Source organism: Schistosoma haematobium, chromosome ZW, assembly GCF_000699445.3.
Source record: "Schistosoma haematobium chromosome ZW, whole genome shotgun sequence".
In the NCBI taxonomy this organism is placed as follows: domain Eukaryota; kingdom Metazoa; phylum Platyhelminthes; class Trematoda; order Strigeidida; family Schistosomatidae; genus Schistosoma; species Schistosoma haematobium.
In genome coordinates, this window is record NC_067195.1 from 81,378,718 (window position 1) to 81,399,503 (window position 20,786).

Consider the following 20,786-nt stretch of genomic DNA (forward strand, 5'->3'; position numbering starts at 1 on the left):
GAGGAAACAAATCTACCTAATTCCGTTCTTAATTTTACTGTACTCTTTGATATTCTTGTTTTCATCATTATAATCATTCTGAATCAATCATTTCTTTACAAAACTCATGCACTTCTGACCACTGAAATAGATAAGGTTTCATCGAGATTGCTAAATTTTCATATTTTACTTCACATAATGATCTTAGTTAGACAACCTAGAACCATTGGATAGTTGTTTCATCCTAATATAGACCCCCTTAGAAATATACACCCACAACCCTAACACTAAAGAGTCGAAACTACAAACTTCAGTTTCATGAGCTAACGCTTAATCTCTTGATCGCTGATCTGGAATCCAATGGTATACAACATGTCTGGACTTAATCTTTCTTATTTTCAATAAATAGTATCTAAACCCAAGATGTTTACCTACAAATGAAGGAATCATAATTAGGGTCAGGAGCCTAGTTATCACAAATCTTTTTCTTTTAAATTGAAAAGTACGCAGTCTGATCAAAGAGAAAATCTTTTCGAAATTTCCATTCAAAGAAAAAATATACATTATTGAGCAGATACATATGTGATATATCTCTGTAACTTCATATATATATATATATATATATATATATATATATATATATATATATATATATATTACATATGAACAGATACAATTGAAGATTGTTACGTGGAAACAATGAGAAATTAGAAAAATACAAGCTCACATATTAAATCGATGACTAGTGTCATTGATCTTGTTTGACAAACAGTAAATTGTTCACAAATAATATAACTATTCATACATGTTTACATGTATGAGTTTTATTTAACTATTTCTATTTCTCTTTTTTTTTTGAAATGCCATCGACAACAACAATAACAAAATGTAGGAAAAATATAAACATTGTCTATAGTGATAATTACATGTTTAGTTTGTATAATTTTGTTAATTATTAGAAATATTCACATTGGAAGTTGTTATATTACTGGTAACAATAATACTGGTTGATGTAGAAAGGTCAACATTATTATTATTATTATTACTGGTAATAGTTGAAACAGTAGGATTATTCACTGGAGCACTACTACTAATACTACTGATCATGACAGTCCCATTACTAGTTGTTGGATTGTGAACTGGATTGCTGACAACAAGTTGAGTAGATGAAGTATTAGTATTAGTATTAGTAGTGGTGGCAGTAGTATTAGTAGTAGTACTGGTAGTTGATATTATATTAGTATTTAAACTATTACTATTAATATTAGTAGTAGTATTAGTATTGGTAATAGTATTAGTATTGCTTTGATTCATAACAAAGAGGCATTCAGCCATACATTCATAGGAGGCGCGATAATCTTCCAATGTAACACCAAATCCTTGACGTATACGCCAATCATGAAGTAAGGGAGCAATACGATTCTATGGATAGAAACCAAAATGGAGAGAAAACTTTAACAAAGGGAGAATTTTTAACGAGAAAAATTTAATGGAATCAAGCGAGTGATTTTGAAATCGATTCTCAGTGTTCTAATGAAAAGTTACAACTGATGAAGTTGAACTATATGAAGAGCGAGATTAACAGTATCATTGATAGCATTGAATATTTATATCGCTATACGGAGAATCGACTAGAATTGAAAGTGTGGACTGTTTGATTTCAATTAAGTGGTCGAAAGATAGCGCTCATGCCGTTAAACCTTAAGATGCTAAGGAGAATCCAATCCCTAGTGAGGTCGTGAGGGTACATTGTTGAGTTTCAGGCTAGAACAAAATCCTTATCCAATAGGCTACTTATCCGTAACCTTTTTAATAACCAATAAGTCTCGTATGCCCTGCGCTTTTAGTTACTTTTAAATCTACTTAATAATATAAGTGATGCATATTAGAGTGCAGTTTTTACTAAAGACTTTATCTCAAGTATTTGTAATTATCCATAACTGTCTAGTACTATAAGCAACTTTTGACAGTGGGATTCTGTCTAGATTTCGGGTGTTATCTTTAGGGGAGTTCATGATGTGAGAAATGAAGGACACGAACATTGGAATCGTCAATGCCCAATCTACCTTAGGTTATCTTATTGATACATTTAATTTGAAACTAGTGATGGTTTATTGGCTAAGGTGTTCGACTTTCAACACCTAAGTCCCAGGTCCAAACCACACCCGACCTACTTTGATTTGGACAACTGTGGGTGGGAGTAGTACTATTATTCCTCAGACTTAGTGTTCCATACTCAAGTACCTGATGAATGAATTAATTTAAATGTTAAATTACGAAGAAAATTATAAAGAAAACGTTGCCCTCACATCAAGAAATTAACATGCCAGTATAGCACAGATGAAATTTTGGATGACAAACATACGTTTGTGTTTGAAATAAAATCTCTATTGAAAAAGACACTAATATATGCAGTATTTAACTATTAAATGAACGGAAAAATGACTAAGTGTTGAGTTCAAAGAAACTTATTGAATATTGAAAACGTTGCGGATAACTTGAGCAGTTCAATTACTCTAGGTCATAAACGGCTTTTCAGTTAATCTTAGTCTGTAAATTTTCCATGTTTTCCACCATTTAATGATACAATTGCAACTTCCAAAATAAGCCCATAACCTATGAGCATACTTCGCTCTTGTTTACTAACATTTACGCAAATTTCAATGGTTGAAATCATGAGTAAATTGAAGCTACATCATCATGATATACCTGGAAGCACTGGACGGCCGTTTCGTCCGAGTACGTGACTCCTCAGCAGTAAGCATTCACAATCCCGTCTCGCAAGATTCAAACCCAGGATCTATCAGTCTCGCGCGCGAACGCTTAACCATTAGACCACTGAGCCGGCATCCAGCGGTGTTAATATCTAACTCCAACCAATCCACGAAGTTGCGCCACCGTACACCATTGTCTTCAGTGAGTTGATAACTCACAGCAGACCTGGTTGAACTCCACTAGTAACGGCTTCTCACTAGAACTCCACGAAATGCCTCTTGAAGTCAGTCACTAGTGAGCAGATGATTATTATTATTAGAAGGGGTTTTGTGGAGAGTTTTTTAGAAATTTCAACGGTTGAAATCATGAGTCAGTTAAAGCTAGATCAACAGAAAATACCTGGGAGCACTGGAAGGCCGTTTCGTCCTAGTATGGGACTCCTCAGCAATGCGCACCCACGATCCCGCTCCCCGCGAGATTCGAACCCAGAACCTATCAGTCTCGAAACGGCCGTCCAGTACTTCCAAGTTTTCCATAGTGGTCTAGCTTCAAATTGACTCATGATTCCAACCATTGAAATTTCCAAAAAGAAATCTCCACAAAACCCTTTCTAATTTACACAAATATCTCTTTATATAATTGGAATTAAACTCAATCTATATAATAATGAATTGTTAATCACAGATATTATGATGAATTTCCACAATCATTATGTTGTAAAGTTTGTAATTTTATTAATGAAACAGAGTATCCTCGGATATTTAACGCTTAAAATTTAAGTCATTCAGAATTTAATAGCTCAAATTTTAACTGAATCTTAAGTCTTATTTTACTTTAATGGTTGTCATTCAGTCATAGTCAACATAAAGACCAGCACAAATTTGCGTTGACCGAAGCTGTCACACCATATTAGTCCGACAAAACGAAATCAACAAGATTAATAGCAAAGGAATCGAAATAATGTAGTAGCAAGAATACCAAGAAGATGGTTCGAAAAAAACAAAATGGAAGGATATTTATGAAGGAAAACTGAAACCGAAGGTCAAGAGGAAGATAAATAGTTCATGTATTTGAACTACTGTGATCAATTCTAAGTAACATCACCTAAAGTCTTCAACTACTGATTGCTGCTATCGCGTGGACCCCAACAAGGTAAACTATATCTATCAACATGCTTACTTACTTACTTACTTACACCTGTTACTCCTCGTGAAGGAGCATAGGCCACTCACCAGCATTCTCCATCCAACCCTGTCCTGGGCAATCCTTTCCAGCTCCTTCCAGTTGTAATTCATCCTTTTCATATCTGCTTCTATTATCCGACGTAATGTGTTCTTTGGCCTTCCTCTTTTCCGCTTCCCTTCAGGATTCCAAGTTAGAGCTTGCCTCGTGATGCAGTTTGACGATTTGCGTAATGTATGTCCTATCCATTTCCATCGTCTTTTCCTAATTTCCTCTTCAGCTGGAAGTTGGTTTGTTCTCTCCCACACAAGGCTATTGCTGATGGTATCCGGCCAATCGATGTTGAGTATCTTGCGTAGACAGCTATTTATAAATACTTGTACTTTCTTGATTGTGGTTGTTGTAGTTCTCCAAGTTTCAGCTCCATACAGTAGAATTGCCTTGACGTTCGTATTGAAGATTCTCACTTTGATATTGGTTGAAAGTTGTTTTGAGTTCCATATGTTCTTCAATTGTAGGAATGCGGCCCTTGCTTTGCCAATCCTCGCCTTTACGTCTGCATCTGAACCTCCATGTCTATCGACGATGCTTCCCAGATATGTGAAGGATTCTACATCTTCCAGAGTTTCGCCATCAAGGGTGATTGGATTGCTGTTCTCCGCTTTGAATTTGAGGACCTTGGTTTTCCCTTTGTGTATGCTGAGGCCTACTGATGCAGAGACTGCTGCTACATTGGCTGTCTTTATCTGAATCTGTTCACGTGTACGTGATAGGAGGGCTAGGTCATCTGCGAAGTCCAGATCGTCTAATTGGTTCTGAGCTGTCCATTGTATTCCGTGTTTTCCTTCAGATGTCGAGGTCTTCATAATCCAGTCGACCACCAGAAGAAAGAGGAAGGGAGAGAGTAAACAGCCTTGTCTGACTCCGGTCCTTACTTGGAATGCATCTGTCAGCTGTCCTCCATGCACTACTTTGCACTGTAGTCCGTCGTATGAGTTCCGGATAATATTGACAATCTTCTCAGGAACTCCGTAGTGTCGAAGAAGTTTCCATAATGTCCTCCTATCTACACTGTCGAATGACTTTTCATAATCAATGAAGTTGATGTATAGTGACGAGTTCCACTCAACTGATTGTTCGACGATGATCTGTAGTGTTGCAATTTGGTCTGTGCACGACCGATCCTTACGGAATCCAGCTTGTTGATCTCGAAGTTGGGCATCTACTGCATCTTTCATCCGGTTCAGCAACACCCTGTTGAAGACTTTCCCTGGTATTGACAGTAGTGTAATGCCTCTGTAGTTTTCACATTTGCTCAGATCTCCTTTCTTTGGAATCTTGATGAGGTGTCCTTCTTTCCAGTCCATTGGCACTTGTTCCTCCTCCCAAATCTTTTTGAATAGAGGGTAAAGCATGCTTGTGGTTACTTCGACGTCTGATTTCAGTGCTTCAGCTGGTATGTTGTCGGGTCCTGCTGCTTTCCCGTTCTTGATTTGTCTGACGGCCATTCTAATTTCTTCCGTCGTTGGTGGGTTGACATCTATAGGAAGATCTGTGTGTGCTGCTTCGATGTTCGGTGGATTCATTGGAGCCGGCCTATTCAGGAGTTCCTCGAAGTATTCTACCCATCTGTTTCGCTGTTGTTGAATTTCAGTGATTGGCTTGCCTTCTTTGTCTTTGACCGGCCTCTCTGGTTTACTGTATTTCCCTGATAGTTTCTTCGTTGTATCGTAGAGCTGTTTCATATTTCCTTCTCTAGCAGCTTTTTCTGCCGTCGTTGCTAATTCTTCCACGTATTTCTTCCTGTCGGCTCTAATGCTCCTCTTCACTTGCTTGTTTGCTTCTATGTATTCAGCTTGTGCTTGGACTTTCTCTGCTCGTGTTCGGCTGTTGTTAATTGCTGTCTTCTCGTAATTCCTTTCTTTGATCTTGTCCAGTGTTTCTATAGAGATCCATTCCTTATGATGGTGTTTCTTTAGGCCCAGAACCTCTTGACACGTTGAAGTCAATGTTTCTTTGATGCCTTTCCAGTTGTCCTCCATGGTGGTTTCTTCTTCCTTCAGTAGATCTTGAAAGGCTTGGAATCTGTTGTTGAGAGCTATCTTGAATTCATTGAGTTTGTCAGTATCTCGAAGGAAGGCTGTATTGAACCTTTGTATTGCTGTTTGTCCACTTGTCCAGTTCTTTTTTAGCTTCAGTTTTAAATTGGCTACAACTAGGTGGTGATCTGAAGCTACGTCAGCTCCTCTCCTGGTTCTCACATCTTCCATTGTCCTTCGGAATTTTTTTTTGATGCAAATATGGTCTATTTGGTTCTCTGTAGTGTGGTCCGGTGAGATCCATGTAGCCTTGTGTATACGTTTGTGTGGAAATATTGTGCCTCCTATGACTAATTTGTTGAATGCACACAAATTTGCAAATCTTTCTCCATTTTCGTTCCTCTCTCCCAGTCCATGTCGTCCCATAATATCTTCATATCCAGTGTTGTCTATTCCGACCTTGGCATTTAGATCTCCCATCAGAATGGTGAGGTCCTTTCTTGAGCATTTCTCTATGATTGACTGCAGCCGCTCGTAGAATTGATCTTTAATGTCGTCGTTGCTATCATTGGTGGGTGCATAACATTGGATAATATTCATTAAGATCCCCTCCTTCTTTGTTTTGAATGGTGCTTTGATGATTCTGGATCCGTGGGATTCCCATCCTATAAGTGCATTTCGTGCTACTTTGGACAGCATTAGAGCAACTCCCTGTGTGTGTGGAGCATTTTCCTCTTCGTGACCGGAGTATAGCAGCATCTCTCCCGTAGCTAGCCTTTTCTGTCCAGCTTGAGTCCAGTGGGTTTCACTGATTCCCAGTACTGCCAAGTTGTATCTCCTCATTTCCGTTGCTATTTGGCTGGTCTTCCCGGTTTCCCACATTGTTCTAACGTTCCATGTACCTATAAAAATTTTTGCTCTGGTTGTTAGAAGGGGCATCGGCCTCGTGGCTTCCGAAGGAATTCGGCTTTCACCATGAAGCGTCATAATTCTTCTAAATGAAGACCTTCTAACTCTCAGGGCAGAGTTAAAATGGTTTGAATTATTTTTTCTGGTAAGCGTTTTTTTAGCGAGTTAGTTTTCTACGGGATGGGGACGCTAACCCCATGCCCAACCCTCCTCCTTTACCCGGGCTTGGGACCGGCAGTAACTCTAGAAGAGCTACAGGCGGAGTTATCTATCAACATGGCTCATATCAATAGTCCACAACTTCATGAACTGATGCCATGCTTTGGTTAAGCCGCTCTTAACTTCCTTTTAACTTACTCCTGTACCACTTGACATCATTCATCGAGGTAAATGATAATTAGGCACAAGTAACATACATCTTATCCACCTTATTCGACAATAAGTCGCAGTCTCAACAACCAATTTATCATGTTTGCCAAATGTACCTCAAAATCATTATATTTAAAAATTGGTTGAATTTGGTATATAATAACAATTTAAGACATAAACGAATAAATGTATAAGAACAAACTAACCGTCATCATAACTTTAAGAAAATCAAATGAACGTTGATCAACTGGTAAAAGTTTTACGCCTAAACTTAACGAAAGCACTGGATGTTGTTGTGTAGGCTTTAAATCATTACTTCCTGAAGTATTCAATTCATTTAATTCATTTAACGTAAGATTTGATTCTGTTAATTTAGTTAAACGGTGACATAAAGAAGACAATAATGGAAATACCATCATTCGTAAACATTGTGCACCGAATTCAGCTAATGCAACAATTATACCATATAATGTATTCATTGAATGTATAGCACTGCCTAAACTAGGTCCATTGTTATTATTATTAGTATTGGAATTACCAGTTGTACTATTAATACTACTACTATTATTATGACTAGTAGTAGTGGTAATTGTAGTCAATGTTGTATTTGTAAGTGAATTGGTTAAATGATCATTTTCATATTTACATAGTTTCGTTTCATCCGACTTTTCATCATCCGTATATTTTGATAGCTCACTTTTAACAATTATTGGTACATTAGGATTTGATAATTTCATACAAGTTTCTGTAGAACTATTAGAGGCACTACCGCCATCAATCCAATTGCATAAAGCACGCGAAAGTTCACGGGTAACACGACCATATAATTCATTACTAGATGTATTATGCCTGAATAATTATTATATTAAATAGATAGAAAAAACAATATATGGCAAATTGTAAACGTTTATTATTATTATTATTATTATTATTATTATTATTATTATTATTATAATACTCATTTAAAACATGAATTACGAAAACAAATAAGTCATATTATAACAATCAAATATTCCTAAACCATCCTGAGCATAATAGAAAGAAAAGCCTAATGATTTGTAGTGGCTGTGCTTCGTTAATTAATCACCCTCGAACCGTTATCGTATAATCTTCAACGATGTTTGAAATCAGAAGGCAAAAAGAAGCAGCTACTACAGTTTATTTAGTAGATAATTCGGACCAGACAGCAGAGAGGCAAAATGAATGAGCAAGCGAACTACGATTGTAGCAGTAGCAAGTAGTTGTAGTTGTAGTTGTAGTTGTAGTAGTAGTAGTGAATGGGTGCAAATGTACACATATATATATGTATAGGAAAATGGATGAGTCAGCGAATAGATTAAGCAGTTAATAATGAAGCTAGCAGAATGAATACATGCGTAGGCGCTAAACAATGTTCAGGCATATGTATTTCATACAAGCATAATAATAAAGATAGTACAACAAGTTGTTATATCATGGATGACTTTGTCCATTAAATAGGTCAACAAAAGACCTTGATTGAACTAAACTCGATTGCACGTGAGTCACTATAATAGCTCCCCCCTGCAAAGATATATGGAAAAATGCCTGTGTTTGCACAAAAAAATAGTAAACTGAGTAGGGTAGTTACAATCGTTTGAAAAAAAAATGGTTTGTACAAAATTAAGATGAAGTTAGTGTGTGCTGTACATTTGGTTTGCGCCCGTCCGTGAGGTTTTAAAAAATAATAGCAATAAATAGAAGGAATGCGGTATTGCTTTACATTTTAAATAAAAATTATACGTGTAAGTGTAGGGGTACATAAGATATGTTGAGTTTTATAGCGTATAACATGAAATTAGTAATGCATGTGTGCACAATGAAGTGGAAGTTATAATTAATATTTTAAATAGTAGAAAATTATTAATAGAAGATTGCAGCGACATAATGTTGGGGCCATCTTACTCTTCGGCCAGACCTTGTCGTTACTGGATTCTCTTCGCTTGTGTTCGTCTATGTCGTTGATGATTGGAACTGACGCTTCGATGATTCAACGGTTTTCGCAGTATCTGTATGTACTGGCTGATCGTAGGCTTCGATGAAAGCTGGTTTGACTCGGTCGATGCTAATTACATCCGTTTTTCCAGCTTTTTCTACCGTGATAGTTTTGCCGTCTCTTTTAATCACCTTAAATGGACCATCGTAGGCCGGTTGTAAGGGACGTTGCACATTATCCCTTCTGATAAACACATGGGTACTGTCACTTAGTTGTTTGGGTATGTACACACGGCGTTGATGTTGTCTCGGAAGCGTTATCCTTAGACTACTCATATGCTGCTTAAGACGCTGTACATAGTCCGCTATATCAGTTGGAACGCTTTTACCTGCAGTGAAAAACTCTCCTGGCAGACGTAGTGTGGTTCCATAAACCAATTCTGCTGGGCAGCATTCTATATCTTGTTTGATTGTTGATCTTAAGCTCAACATGACTAACGGTAGCTTGCTGGCCCAATCATTATTGCTGATGACAGCTGTAAGAGAAGCTTTAAGTTGCCGATGCAATCTCTCTACCATACCATTCGACATCGGATGGTAGGATGTTGTGCGAATTCGTTTGATTCCGAGTAATTCTGTGAGTTGTTGGAAGAGGCGGCTCTCGAATTGAGCTCCTCTATCGGTTGTGATATTAGTAGGTACGCCATAATGGGAAATCCAATGCTCTACTAGGGTTTTTGCGATAGTTTCGGCTGTAATATCTTTTATGGGCACAGCTACAGGCCATCGCGTGAATCTATCAATGCAAGTGAAAATGTAACTGAAGCCATTCGAAACCGGCAGTGGTCCTATAATGTCGATATGTACGTGCTCGAATCTGTTATCGGGATGACGGAAATGACCTACTGCGGAACTGGTGTGGCGATGTATCTTAACTCTCTGGCATTTTATACACGCTTGCGTCCAATTACGAATATCCCGATTCATACTTGGCCATACAAAACGTTCGCTGATTAGTTTGATGGTGGCCTTTATTCCGGGATGCGAAATATTGTGCATGGCTTCGAAAATGTTTCGCCTTAGCGGCTTTGGAATAAATGGTCTTGGTTGACCTGTAGAAATATCGCAGATGATGCTTACTTCTTCCAATGGAGTTTCTTTGAGAACTAACGAGGTTGTATTGGCAGACTTTAGTCTGTTTAACTCGACGTCGATATTTTGTAATGCTGCTAACTTGTGATAATCGATTTCGGACTGGACGAGAGCGTTGACCATCGTTCTGGATAGCGCGTCTGCCACTTCGTTACTATTGCCTTTGACATACTGTATGTTAGACGTGAATTGGGAAATAAATTCTAATTGTCGGATTTCCCTCGGCGAGTAGTTGTCCTGTTTGGCATTCAATGCTTTTGTGAGAGGTTTATGGTCTGTATATACTGTGAAAATGGTACCCTCAATCATATGTCGGAAATGTTTTATTGCCAAGTAAATCGCTAGGAGTTCTCTTCCGAAAGTACTATATCTTGTTTGTGTCAGATTCAGTCTTTTCGAAAAAAATGAGAGCGGTTCCCATATGCCATTTACTAATTGTTGTAAAACGGCTCCTACCGCTACATCTGATGCATCCGTCATGATAGCTAACGGTGTTTCGCTCTTTCGTCTAGTTAGTGTCACTTCTTTATTTAGTGCTTTTTTAGCGTTCTCGAATGCTTGGATCGCGTCTGGTGATAATTGGAATGTCCGTGCGTTTCCGCGTAATGCATCTGTTAGTGGTTGCAATATTGACGCGCAATTCGGGATAAATCGTCTGTAATAATTTATTAACCCGAGAAATCGGCGTAACTTTCTCCATGAGTCGGGTAGGGGATAATTCCTAATGGCGTCGACTTCTGTTGTTATTGGTGTGATGCCTTGAGAAGTTATATTGTGACCTAGGAACTGTAAAGATTCTTTTCCGAATTCACACTTCTCAATATTTATAGAAATGCCGCGTTCTCTGAGTCGCATAAATAATTGCCGTAGTTGTTGCATATGCTCATCCTTAGTGGTGCTAGCTACTAATAAGTCGTCGATATACGCGTATACCCCAGGTAAACCTCTAATGACCTGGTCGATAAACCGCTGAAAGGTTTGTGCCGCGTTAGACAGTCCAAAAGGCATACGCAGGAATTCATATAGCCCAAATGGGGTTGTTACTGCTGTCTTCGGTATGTCTTGTGGGGCAACAGGGATGTGGTAGTATGCTCTGACTAAGTCGATCTTCGAGAAGATAGTAGTGCCCTCTATACTGTAGGTGAAATCATGAATGTGCGGTATAGGATATCTGTCAGCTACCGTTTGTTTGTTTAGTGCTCTGTAATCCCCACATGGCCTAATCTCTCCATTCTTTTTCGGGGCCATATGTAGCGGGGATGCCCACGGGCTGTTCGATGGCCTTATAATGCCTAGCCTCATTAGCTTGTCGAATTCCTGTTTTGCGATGGCTAGTCTTTTGGGATCTAACCTTCTTGGTCTTGCATTGATTGGTGGACCATTCGTTACGATGTGATGCTGAATAGAATGTTTGAGATCCGCTTTATTGTATGTTACTTTTACGAGTTCAGGGAACTCCCTTAACAACAATTTATATGGATCACCACAACTTTTATCTATCACAAGGTTCATTGAAACGGCTTCCGTAAGTATTCCTCTTATCGAAGTGGTTTGACTGCCGTTTATAAGTCTGTGTCGTCTAGAGTCTACTAGCAGGTCAAAGTTACATAAGAAATCTATGCCTATTATGGGCATCGATACGTCTGCTATGACAAAGTTCCAACGGTATGAAGCGCCACGTCCAAAATCTAGGGACAATTTCCGTTTACCATATGTCTTAATATCTGATTTATTTGCTGCTCTTAGCACTAACGACGGGTTAATGTTTTTTCTTTCCTCGTTAAATGGAGGTACTACGCTAATTTCCGCTCCAGTGTCAACTAAGAATTGTGCGCCAGTGGTCCGGTCTTGTATATAAAAGAGGCGACTATTTTCAGGCATTATGTGTGTTGATGCTGTTGCCATTGATACTCGTGGGTATCGGTTACTATCCCTGTTAAATCTACAAGGTTGTAGGCACTTTCTAGCCCTGTAGCCGAACATTTGATGATACCAACATATCGCGGGAGTTGTGCGTCGTCTAGAAGTTGACCGGGTCCCTTCACGCGAACGATCTCGCGATGACCTTCGTGGCTTTTCTCTCTGCGTTAACTCTGAGAGTTTTCGGCACAAAACATTTATTTCCTTCTGTAGAGTATCAAGTCTATCGTCTACCGTCACATTGTGTAGTGGAGGGCTTGCTTGCTTGCTTCTTTCGTATATTCTATCGGCTATCTTTGCTATATTATCTAAATCAGCATCCGTATCTCCCACAGCTAGGATCTGCTGTATATTTGCAGGGAGTCGGCGGAGCCACAGTTGATAAAAGAGATTATTGTCAATGTGTCTATCGCCAAGTAGACTTTTCATATAATTTTTTAGTTGTGATGGGGTTCTATCTCCAATTTGTACTTGGTTAAGAAGTTGTTCGACGGCTTGTTGGTCACTGAGAGAGTTTTAATTACAACCTCTTTTAGCACGTCGTATGGTTTTTCTGTGTCTGGTTTTGCTAGTGCCTCTCGGACGCTGTCAGCTACTTCGTCTGGGAGTAGTGTGCTTGTCAGGCCGAACTTATCCTTTTGCAAAAGAATGCGGTTAGCGAGAAAATAATTTTCAAGTCTTATAAACCAAAGTTTTGGGTCTGCGATTTTAAAAGAAGGTTCAGGGAGGTTAAGAGACCTCACGGACGAGGCTTGCTGTACGCTTGAAACTGTGTTTTCATAAGACATGCTTATAAAAATTAAGTAGCACACGAAAATAATTTAACAATCACAAGGAAAAATAGACGGGCGAAAACAATGATAGTAAAAAAATGGCACAATTTATAAAATGGAACAGACTTACTAAATTGCACCAATATATCAATAGTTTATGAATAATTGTTATTTATTATGATTATAATTGTCACGTTTATTAATGTTTGCGAAATAATGTAAGTGTAATTAAAATAATAATATAAATCCACAGTTGTAATTATATTTCATTTGATAATCCAAATTGAGATGAAGGTAGTCGAATTTTTGGAATTTCATTATTTCGTCAAAATTCGCTTCCCGTTCTCACGTCGGGATTACCAATTCTGTAGTGGCTGTGCTTCGTTAATTAATCACCCTCGAACCGTTATCGTATAATCTTCAACGATGTTTGAAATCAGAAGGCAAAAAGAAGCAGCTACTACAGTTTATTTAGTAGATAATTCGGACCAGACAGCAGAGAGGCAAAATGAATGAGCAAGCGAACTACGATTGTAGCAGTAGCAAGTAGTTGTAGTTGTAGTTGTAGTTGTAGTTGTAGTAGTAGTAGTGAATGGGTGCAAATGTACACATATATATATGTATAGGAAAATGGATGAGTCAGCGAATAGATTAAGCAGTTAATAATGAAGCTAGCAGAATGAATACATGCGTAGGCGCTAAACAATGTTCAGGCATATGTATTTCATACAAGCATAATAATAAAGATAGTACAACAAGTTGTTATATCATGGATGACTTTGTCCATTAAATAGGTCAACAAAAGACCTTGATTGAACTAAACTCGATTGCACGTGAGTCACTAGAGATTCATCCAACATGAACCATTTTAACAAATATCCATATATTCAATCCTGTTCACATTCCATACCACTAATAAATATACAAATATTCTTAACCTTACTCTTCAAAATTACAGATATCACATTTCCCACATCCACTAACACACACACACACACACAAATAAGTCTCACACAGAATCAGTTTGACTGAAATAACAGGTCATTGACTTGATCAAGTCGATGTTAATTTTGATTGTACTGAAAATATTTATGCTTTATATCTTTTGTACTTTGTAAACTTTTGTTTATTGAATTTGTTATTTAATTTTATTCTCTGAAGAAATTACTTACATACTTGCATACGCCTGCTACCCATCATGGAAGAGCATAGACCACTCACCAGCATTCTACACCCAACTCTGTACTGCACAATCCTTTCCAGCTCTTTCCAGTTCCAGTTGCTATTCATCCATTTCATATCTCCTTCCAATTCTCCACTCGGTGTGCTATCTCGTCTTACACGTTTCCATTGCCTTTCACGATTCCATATTAGCACTTGCTTCGTGATGAAGTCTGGTGATTTCTACAATCTATGTTCTATCCACTTCAAACATCTCTTCCTCATTTCCTCCACAGCTAGCTGGAAGTTGGATTGTTCTGTTCCATAGTGGGTTGTTACTCACTGTAGGAATACTGTCCTAGCTTTGCCAATCCTCGCCTTCACTTCTGCATCACATCCTCATTCTCCATCGATGATGCCGCCAACCAGACACGTGAAACTTCCCACTTCTTCCAGAGATTCTCCATCAAGTGTGATTAGGTTGGTGTTCGCCGTGTTGTATTTGAGTGTGTTGCTTTCTCCCTTAACTCCGCCGGAAGTCCCTCCGGGGGCTACTGCCGGTCCCAAGCCCGGATAAAGGAGGAGGGTTGGACATGGGGTTAGCGTTCCCATCCCGTAGAAAACTAACTCGCTAAAAAAACGCTAACCAGAAAAAATTATTCAAACCTTTTAAGTAAGCTTTCTCCCTTGTGTATGTTGAGGCATACTACTGCAGAGGCTGCTACTACACTAGTTATCTTCATCTGCATTTGTTCGTGTGTATGGGATAGGAGGGCTAGGTCATGTACGAAGTCCAAATCGTCTAGTTGCATGCAAGCTGTCAACTGTATTTCGTGTTTCCCCCTAGAAATCGAAGTCTTCATAATCCAATCAACCACCAGAAGAAACAGAGAGAGTGAGCAACCTTTTCTGACTCCGGTCCTCACTTGGAATGAATCTGTCAGCTATCCTCCATGCACCACTTTGCACTTTAGTCCATCGTATGAATTCCGGATTATCTTGGAGATCTTCTCAGTTACTCCTTAGAGTTGAAAAGGTTTCTATAATGCCCTCCGATCTACAGTGTCAAACGCCTTCTCATGGTCAATGAAGTTGATGTATAGTGACGAGTTCCACTCAACTGATTTGTTCAACGATGATCCGTAGTGCCGCGATTTGCTCTGCACACGACCGACCCTTACGGAATCCACCCTGTTGATCTCGAAGTTGGGCGTCTACTGAGTCTTTCATCCGGTTCAGCAACACTATTGAAAACTTTTCCTAGTATTGACAGTAGTGTGATGCCTCCATAGTTTTCACATTCTCTCAGAATTCCTTTCTTCTGTATATTGATGAGGTATCCTTCTTTTCAGTCTTTCAGTACTTGTTGTTTCTCTCAAATCTTCCTGAATAGAACATGGAACATGCCAGTAGTTACTTCTATGTCTGAATTCAATGCTTCGGCTAGTATATTGTCAGGTCCTGCTGCTTTCCCATTCTTGATTTGTCTGCTGACCATCCTAATTTCTTCGGTCGTTGGAGTGACATCTATAGGAAGGTCTGCAGATATTGCTTCGATGGAGCTGGTCTATTCAAGAGTTCCTCAAAGTGTTCCACCCATCTGTCCCTCTATCCTTGAATTTCAGTGATTGGCTTGCCCTCATGAACCGATTGATGTTAGACCACCTTTGGAAACCTGGAAGCACTGGACGGCCGTTTCGTCCTATCGTGGGACTCCTCAGCAGTGCGCATCCACGATCCCGTTCGCGGGCTTCGAACCCAAGGCCTTCGGTCTCGCGCGCGAACGCTTAACCTACTGGACCACCGAGCCGGCATCCAATGGTGATAGTGTCTAACATCAACCGATCCACGAAATTGCGCGACCAACTTCCATTGTACTGAGGTAGATACTTGTCTCTACCCAACATGGAGTAGCTCCACTGGTGGCTACATAACTTTAGACAATATTCATTGTAATTCCCTCCTTTGTTTTTAATGATGTTTTGATGATCCTCGACCCATGAGATTCCAAATACTATAAGTGTATTTTGCGCTTCTTTGGACAGCATCAGAGCAATTCCCTGAGTGTGTGGAGCATTTTTCTCTTCGTGACCGGGGTGCAGTAGCATCTCTTCCGTATCTTACCTTTGCTGTCCAGCTTAGGCACAATGGGTTTATCTGATCCTAAGCACTGTCAAGTTGTATCTACTCATTTCCGTAGCTATTTGACTGATCCTGTCGGTCCCCCACATTTTCCGAACATTCCATGGACTTATACTAATTGTTGCTCTGGCTGTTAGAAGGGACATCGACCTCATGACTTTCGAATAATCACGGCTTTCACCATGAGGCATCGTAATTCTTCTGAAAGAAGATTCTTCAACTTGAAGGGCACAGTTTAAACTGCTTATTCTGATTAGCGTTTTTTTAGCAAGGTTGCTTTCTACGGAATGGAGTTGCCGATGCCACGCCCAAACCTCCTCCTTTGTGTGGGCTTGGGCCGGCATTAGCCGTAGAAGAGCTACAGGCGGAGTTCTCTGAAGAAATGGTTTACACTAATTCATGAAACGTCAGGAATCTAATTTTCAACTCATTGGGACCTAACAAATACATCACAATTTCTATTACTGACAATCTACCCAAATGTGCAATTTACTAAAAATTATTAAATCAACATTGGTTATGATACTTACAAAACCATACAATAATTTGAGATAATCAAATTTGAAGTGACCGCTTCGATGTGTTGGTGAAGAATTCAAAATAGAATTTTAATTATCAATAGTCTAATGAGTGAGTGGATCTGGAAATATATCATTATAGAATATTTAAAATGTGTGGACGTGCTACGAAAATGTATTATTTCACTATAATTCGATTGGATTCCAAAAAAAAAATGTTTTTGATAAACTCTCATTTCGAGTTTTGAAATTGAGTACATACTGTTTAATCAGGAGCCGTGAAATTTGCACCCTAAATGAATGATTCCCAAGGACACATAAAGAAATGTATAAATACCTGCGCATTCTCCCCTGTACCATTGTTGGTTTGAGCGAGAATAAACCTTCGACTTTATTCTATCTTCTGAATAATTTTGGGTAGTAGGTCAACAATTATTACTGTCCTTACTTCCCTATTGCGTTAGAGTTCATTTTATGTAGTTAGACCCGAACCATAATAAGGAATCTACTCTACGACAACAAATTACACCTTAAGATAAGTTTTCTTACATAGAATTCATTTTTATAGATCATATCGGACTGATAAATTAAAATGCAAAATCCCTTCTAAAAAATGAAGATTCAATCCTATTGAATTAAGCAATCATATTAACCATTGGCTGTAAGTTATGCTGTCCATTCTTCTCAATCGGAAAAACCATCTATCTAATGAATAAAACACCTACGCAACACAGATACGTGCAAAAGAAGCAGTAAAATGTGCGCATATACATATAACTTACCTATTACATAAAGTTACTAATTGTTTAGCAGCAAAATCTCTTAATGCCCAATGATTATCTGTAATTGGCTTAGCGCATAATTGACGATTAAGTACACATGTGATCACTGTAGGCACAAGTAAATGTAAATATGGTTCCAGTGAAATATGCGGATTATCAATTAATGCTTTAACTAATCGCATTAAATAAATTAATATAGCAAGATTATGATTAGTTACATTGATTCTTACCTGTAGAATAAAAATAAATAGATAGACAGATGAACAAATGTAAATGTATATTCCCAAGACAAAAAATAAAATTGAACAAAGATATTGATTGAAGTTAGACATGTACACTATTAAATACCAGCTCAGTAGTCTAGAAGTTAGGCGTTTGAGCGTGAGATCGGTCTTGAGATTGACTCCTGGTTGTTGGGTCATGGATTGGCGCTGCTGAGGAGTCCCACACTAGGATAAACCACTCATTTGGAGCCCCCAGGTTTTTAATGGTTTTTTAACTTAGGTCGGTTTATAGCAATAAGAGAGAATTGGGTTGACTGTTAACTAGTTAAAAAATAAGTTTTAAAAAGGAAACCATTCAACTATTAACTATAAATTAACAATGAAACATACATCTTATAGAACAGATGGAGCGATGACTCATTGGTTGAAATTCGACTTTTAACCACCAACTTGTGGGTTTAAACACCATTGTATCTTTTTCGATCCGGATAGATGTACAGCGCTTACATTTTGAGTGTGGCAAGCCAAGCATATAAATCTCCGTTTGGTGAGTTTAGTTGACAAATATGTCAAAAGTAAGATACTTATCACTAGTGAGATTGGATGATTGCATTGCTAAATTATATAATAAATACGGAGTTGTTCGGTCTCAAACTATTATTCTACATAACCCAAATGCCAAAACATAAGTGAGTAACAAGATACTGCAACTAAGTCCCAACGTATAGCTTTAGTTATTAAGCTACAAGTTGTACCTATTTTATATATAAGAAACTAATCAAGTAGCGTTTAACAGCTGATTATTGCCCATTGACCCCTAACTTCATATAAACAGAAAACCATAAATTCAATAGTTGTGCTTCATCAATCGTCAGTCATACGCAGCGTAGAACCTGGCACATCCATACATTGGTTTGAGTTGGAACACTTCATTAGCACAGAGATACGAAATTGTCAAGGCAAGTCCCAGAGTAATTAAAGTAGAAACAGTATTAGAGACAATAGGAAAGACCAGCCATAGAAGATGTGATTAGCGAAGGTATGGAGTAAATTATACAAAAACAGACAGGCAAAAACTAACACTTACAACATTACCGTGGAAATTAATGGGGTAAGAATGGGGAAACAAGGTGATGATTTATCAGTAATAATCGAGAACGTGTCGCCCCATTTAGCTATCTACAATGTCTTGATATATCTGCTAAATAACTTTACATCCAAACCAACAGAGGAGCTGAAACCTAGAACAACGGTAGGTGATGAAAATATGCAGTGGAATCAAGAGAACGTATAATTCACTCACTGGATAAGAATCACAATTCTTTCAAGTCCAACTTTTAGTCAATAGAAAACCAGTCCTCATTATCGCATCATTTTCGCTGATAGTGGTAGATTACTTAGTGTTAATACCTTAGTGTTTTGAAAACTAAAGGACTGTTTCAATGAATTGAGTATATAAAATGTTTATTAAAGTTACTTTTTAAAAATAACAAGCAAAAACATACACCCTCTGTAATGAATGTCATAAGATGAGGTAATATTGGCTGAAGTCCTGGATCTAATGTAGCATTGTCCAAAGCCTCATGTCGTCGAGTTTCATTAGCACCAACACATGCCTCAGTTAATTCACGAAAGTAAATCATCACCTCTTGACTGATTTCATGAGAACGACGCTAGCAAAAAAAGTGGGGGAAAAAATAAAACATAGATAGTAGATACAGAATCAACCATTAATGTTAGGTGTTTGTCAGTACTCCACTCACAAATATACATATGAAGCTGGCAGAAAATGTTTAACACGGTATACAGTTTGTTGGTACTCTAGGGCCTCGTTTGCATATATCAGAATAATCGAATAATCCTGATGTTAGGTGTGGGGTACTAGGTAACGACAATAAACCGGTTGGTGAAACTGTGAATCTTCATCGATCAAGGTAGTCGGAAAACGTATCAAGCATTCCTAGTCACCACCTACCTAAACGCGTAATGATAGCTGATATAAAACTATTTAAAAAAACCAAGACATGGTGTTTATTCATGAAGTCAAGGACAGTTGGTTTGAGATATATCGGAAAGTAGAAACCTTTTAATTTGGGTCCTCAAGATAACCACAATTTGTGGTCAAATATCATAGATGATATGAATTAAGAGCGGTATCAGTAGCACAAATATGTTAAGTCTTCATTTGTTTCGAGATCGTGAGCCTGGAATTACCCTTTACTTCTCACTCCTCAATCGTATTTATTCCAATCATTTCCTATTACTTCGGTTCGGAATATTTTTATATTATCAGTGTCATTGATATTTCAACTCTTATGACTTTACACCTGTTAATATTTTTTCTTTGTGCTGATATGATGTCCGACAACTTAAGTCAAGTCATATTTGTACCATAACCTAAGTAACAACATGTAAGTAATGACGTTGGTTAGGTGAATAACCAAATTGTTTAAAAAAGATCACCCAGATTTGTATTTAATCTACCGTGCAGCTTTGAAACATCGTGTGACTAGTCACGTTCTCCTCGGCATAACAAGAATCATTGTTGAACATTTAATGGATTCGACTTCAAACTTTGATCAATTTTATGTCCATTATGATCTACTGAGAGTGAGTATGAAGTGATTTCAGAGATTTCAAGCGAATTAAACTAAAAATCTGTTATTAGAAAAACCTACTATTGAGACACGATACAATCGTTACCGTATAATTTTTTTTACTACGTTCTCGCACCACTGATCATCGATGTTAAACTAACTGAATACAATAAATGAATCATCATTTACCAAGCACAGGATTATGTACTCAAGGCTTTGAGTTACGACTACTCTTTCAGGGTTAGCAACATTATTACTGTTTCACTTTATACCAATTAGAGTGGTTTCGAACTCGTGACATATTTGGTTAAAAGATAAGTGTCGTCTAATTACTAACCTATCGGGAGCTGACTAATGGTACAGTCCTATCA

General features: G+C 38.1%; 1 protein-coding gene across 1 annotated transcript in view; it reads right to left on the bottom strand.

Annotated features, from left to right (window-relative positions):
• Positions 1-1,043: 1,043 nt before the first annotated feature.
• TAF6 (Transcription initiation factor TFIID subunit 6) overlaps positions 1,044-20,786 on the bottom strand; it is a 29,707-nt gene continuing 9,964 nt past the window's right edge. Inside the window, exons 3-6 of the mRNA XM_051212450.1 lie at positions 17,595-19,491; positions 7,732-8,042; positions 7,400-7,694; positions 1,044-1,401 (exon numbers count right to left, since the gene is read on the bottom strand). Of these exons, the coding sequence (XP_051072634.1) occupies positions 7,690-7,694; positions 7,732-8,042; positions 17,595-18,016 (738 nt within the window). The 5' untranslated portion in view covers positions 18,017-19,491 and the 3' untranslated portion in view covers positions 1,044-1,401; positions 7,400-7,689. The remainder of the gene's footprint in view (positions 1,402-7,399; positions 7,695-7,731; positions 8,043-17,594; positions 19,492-20,786) is intronic.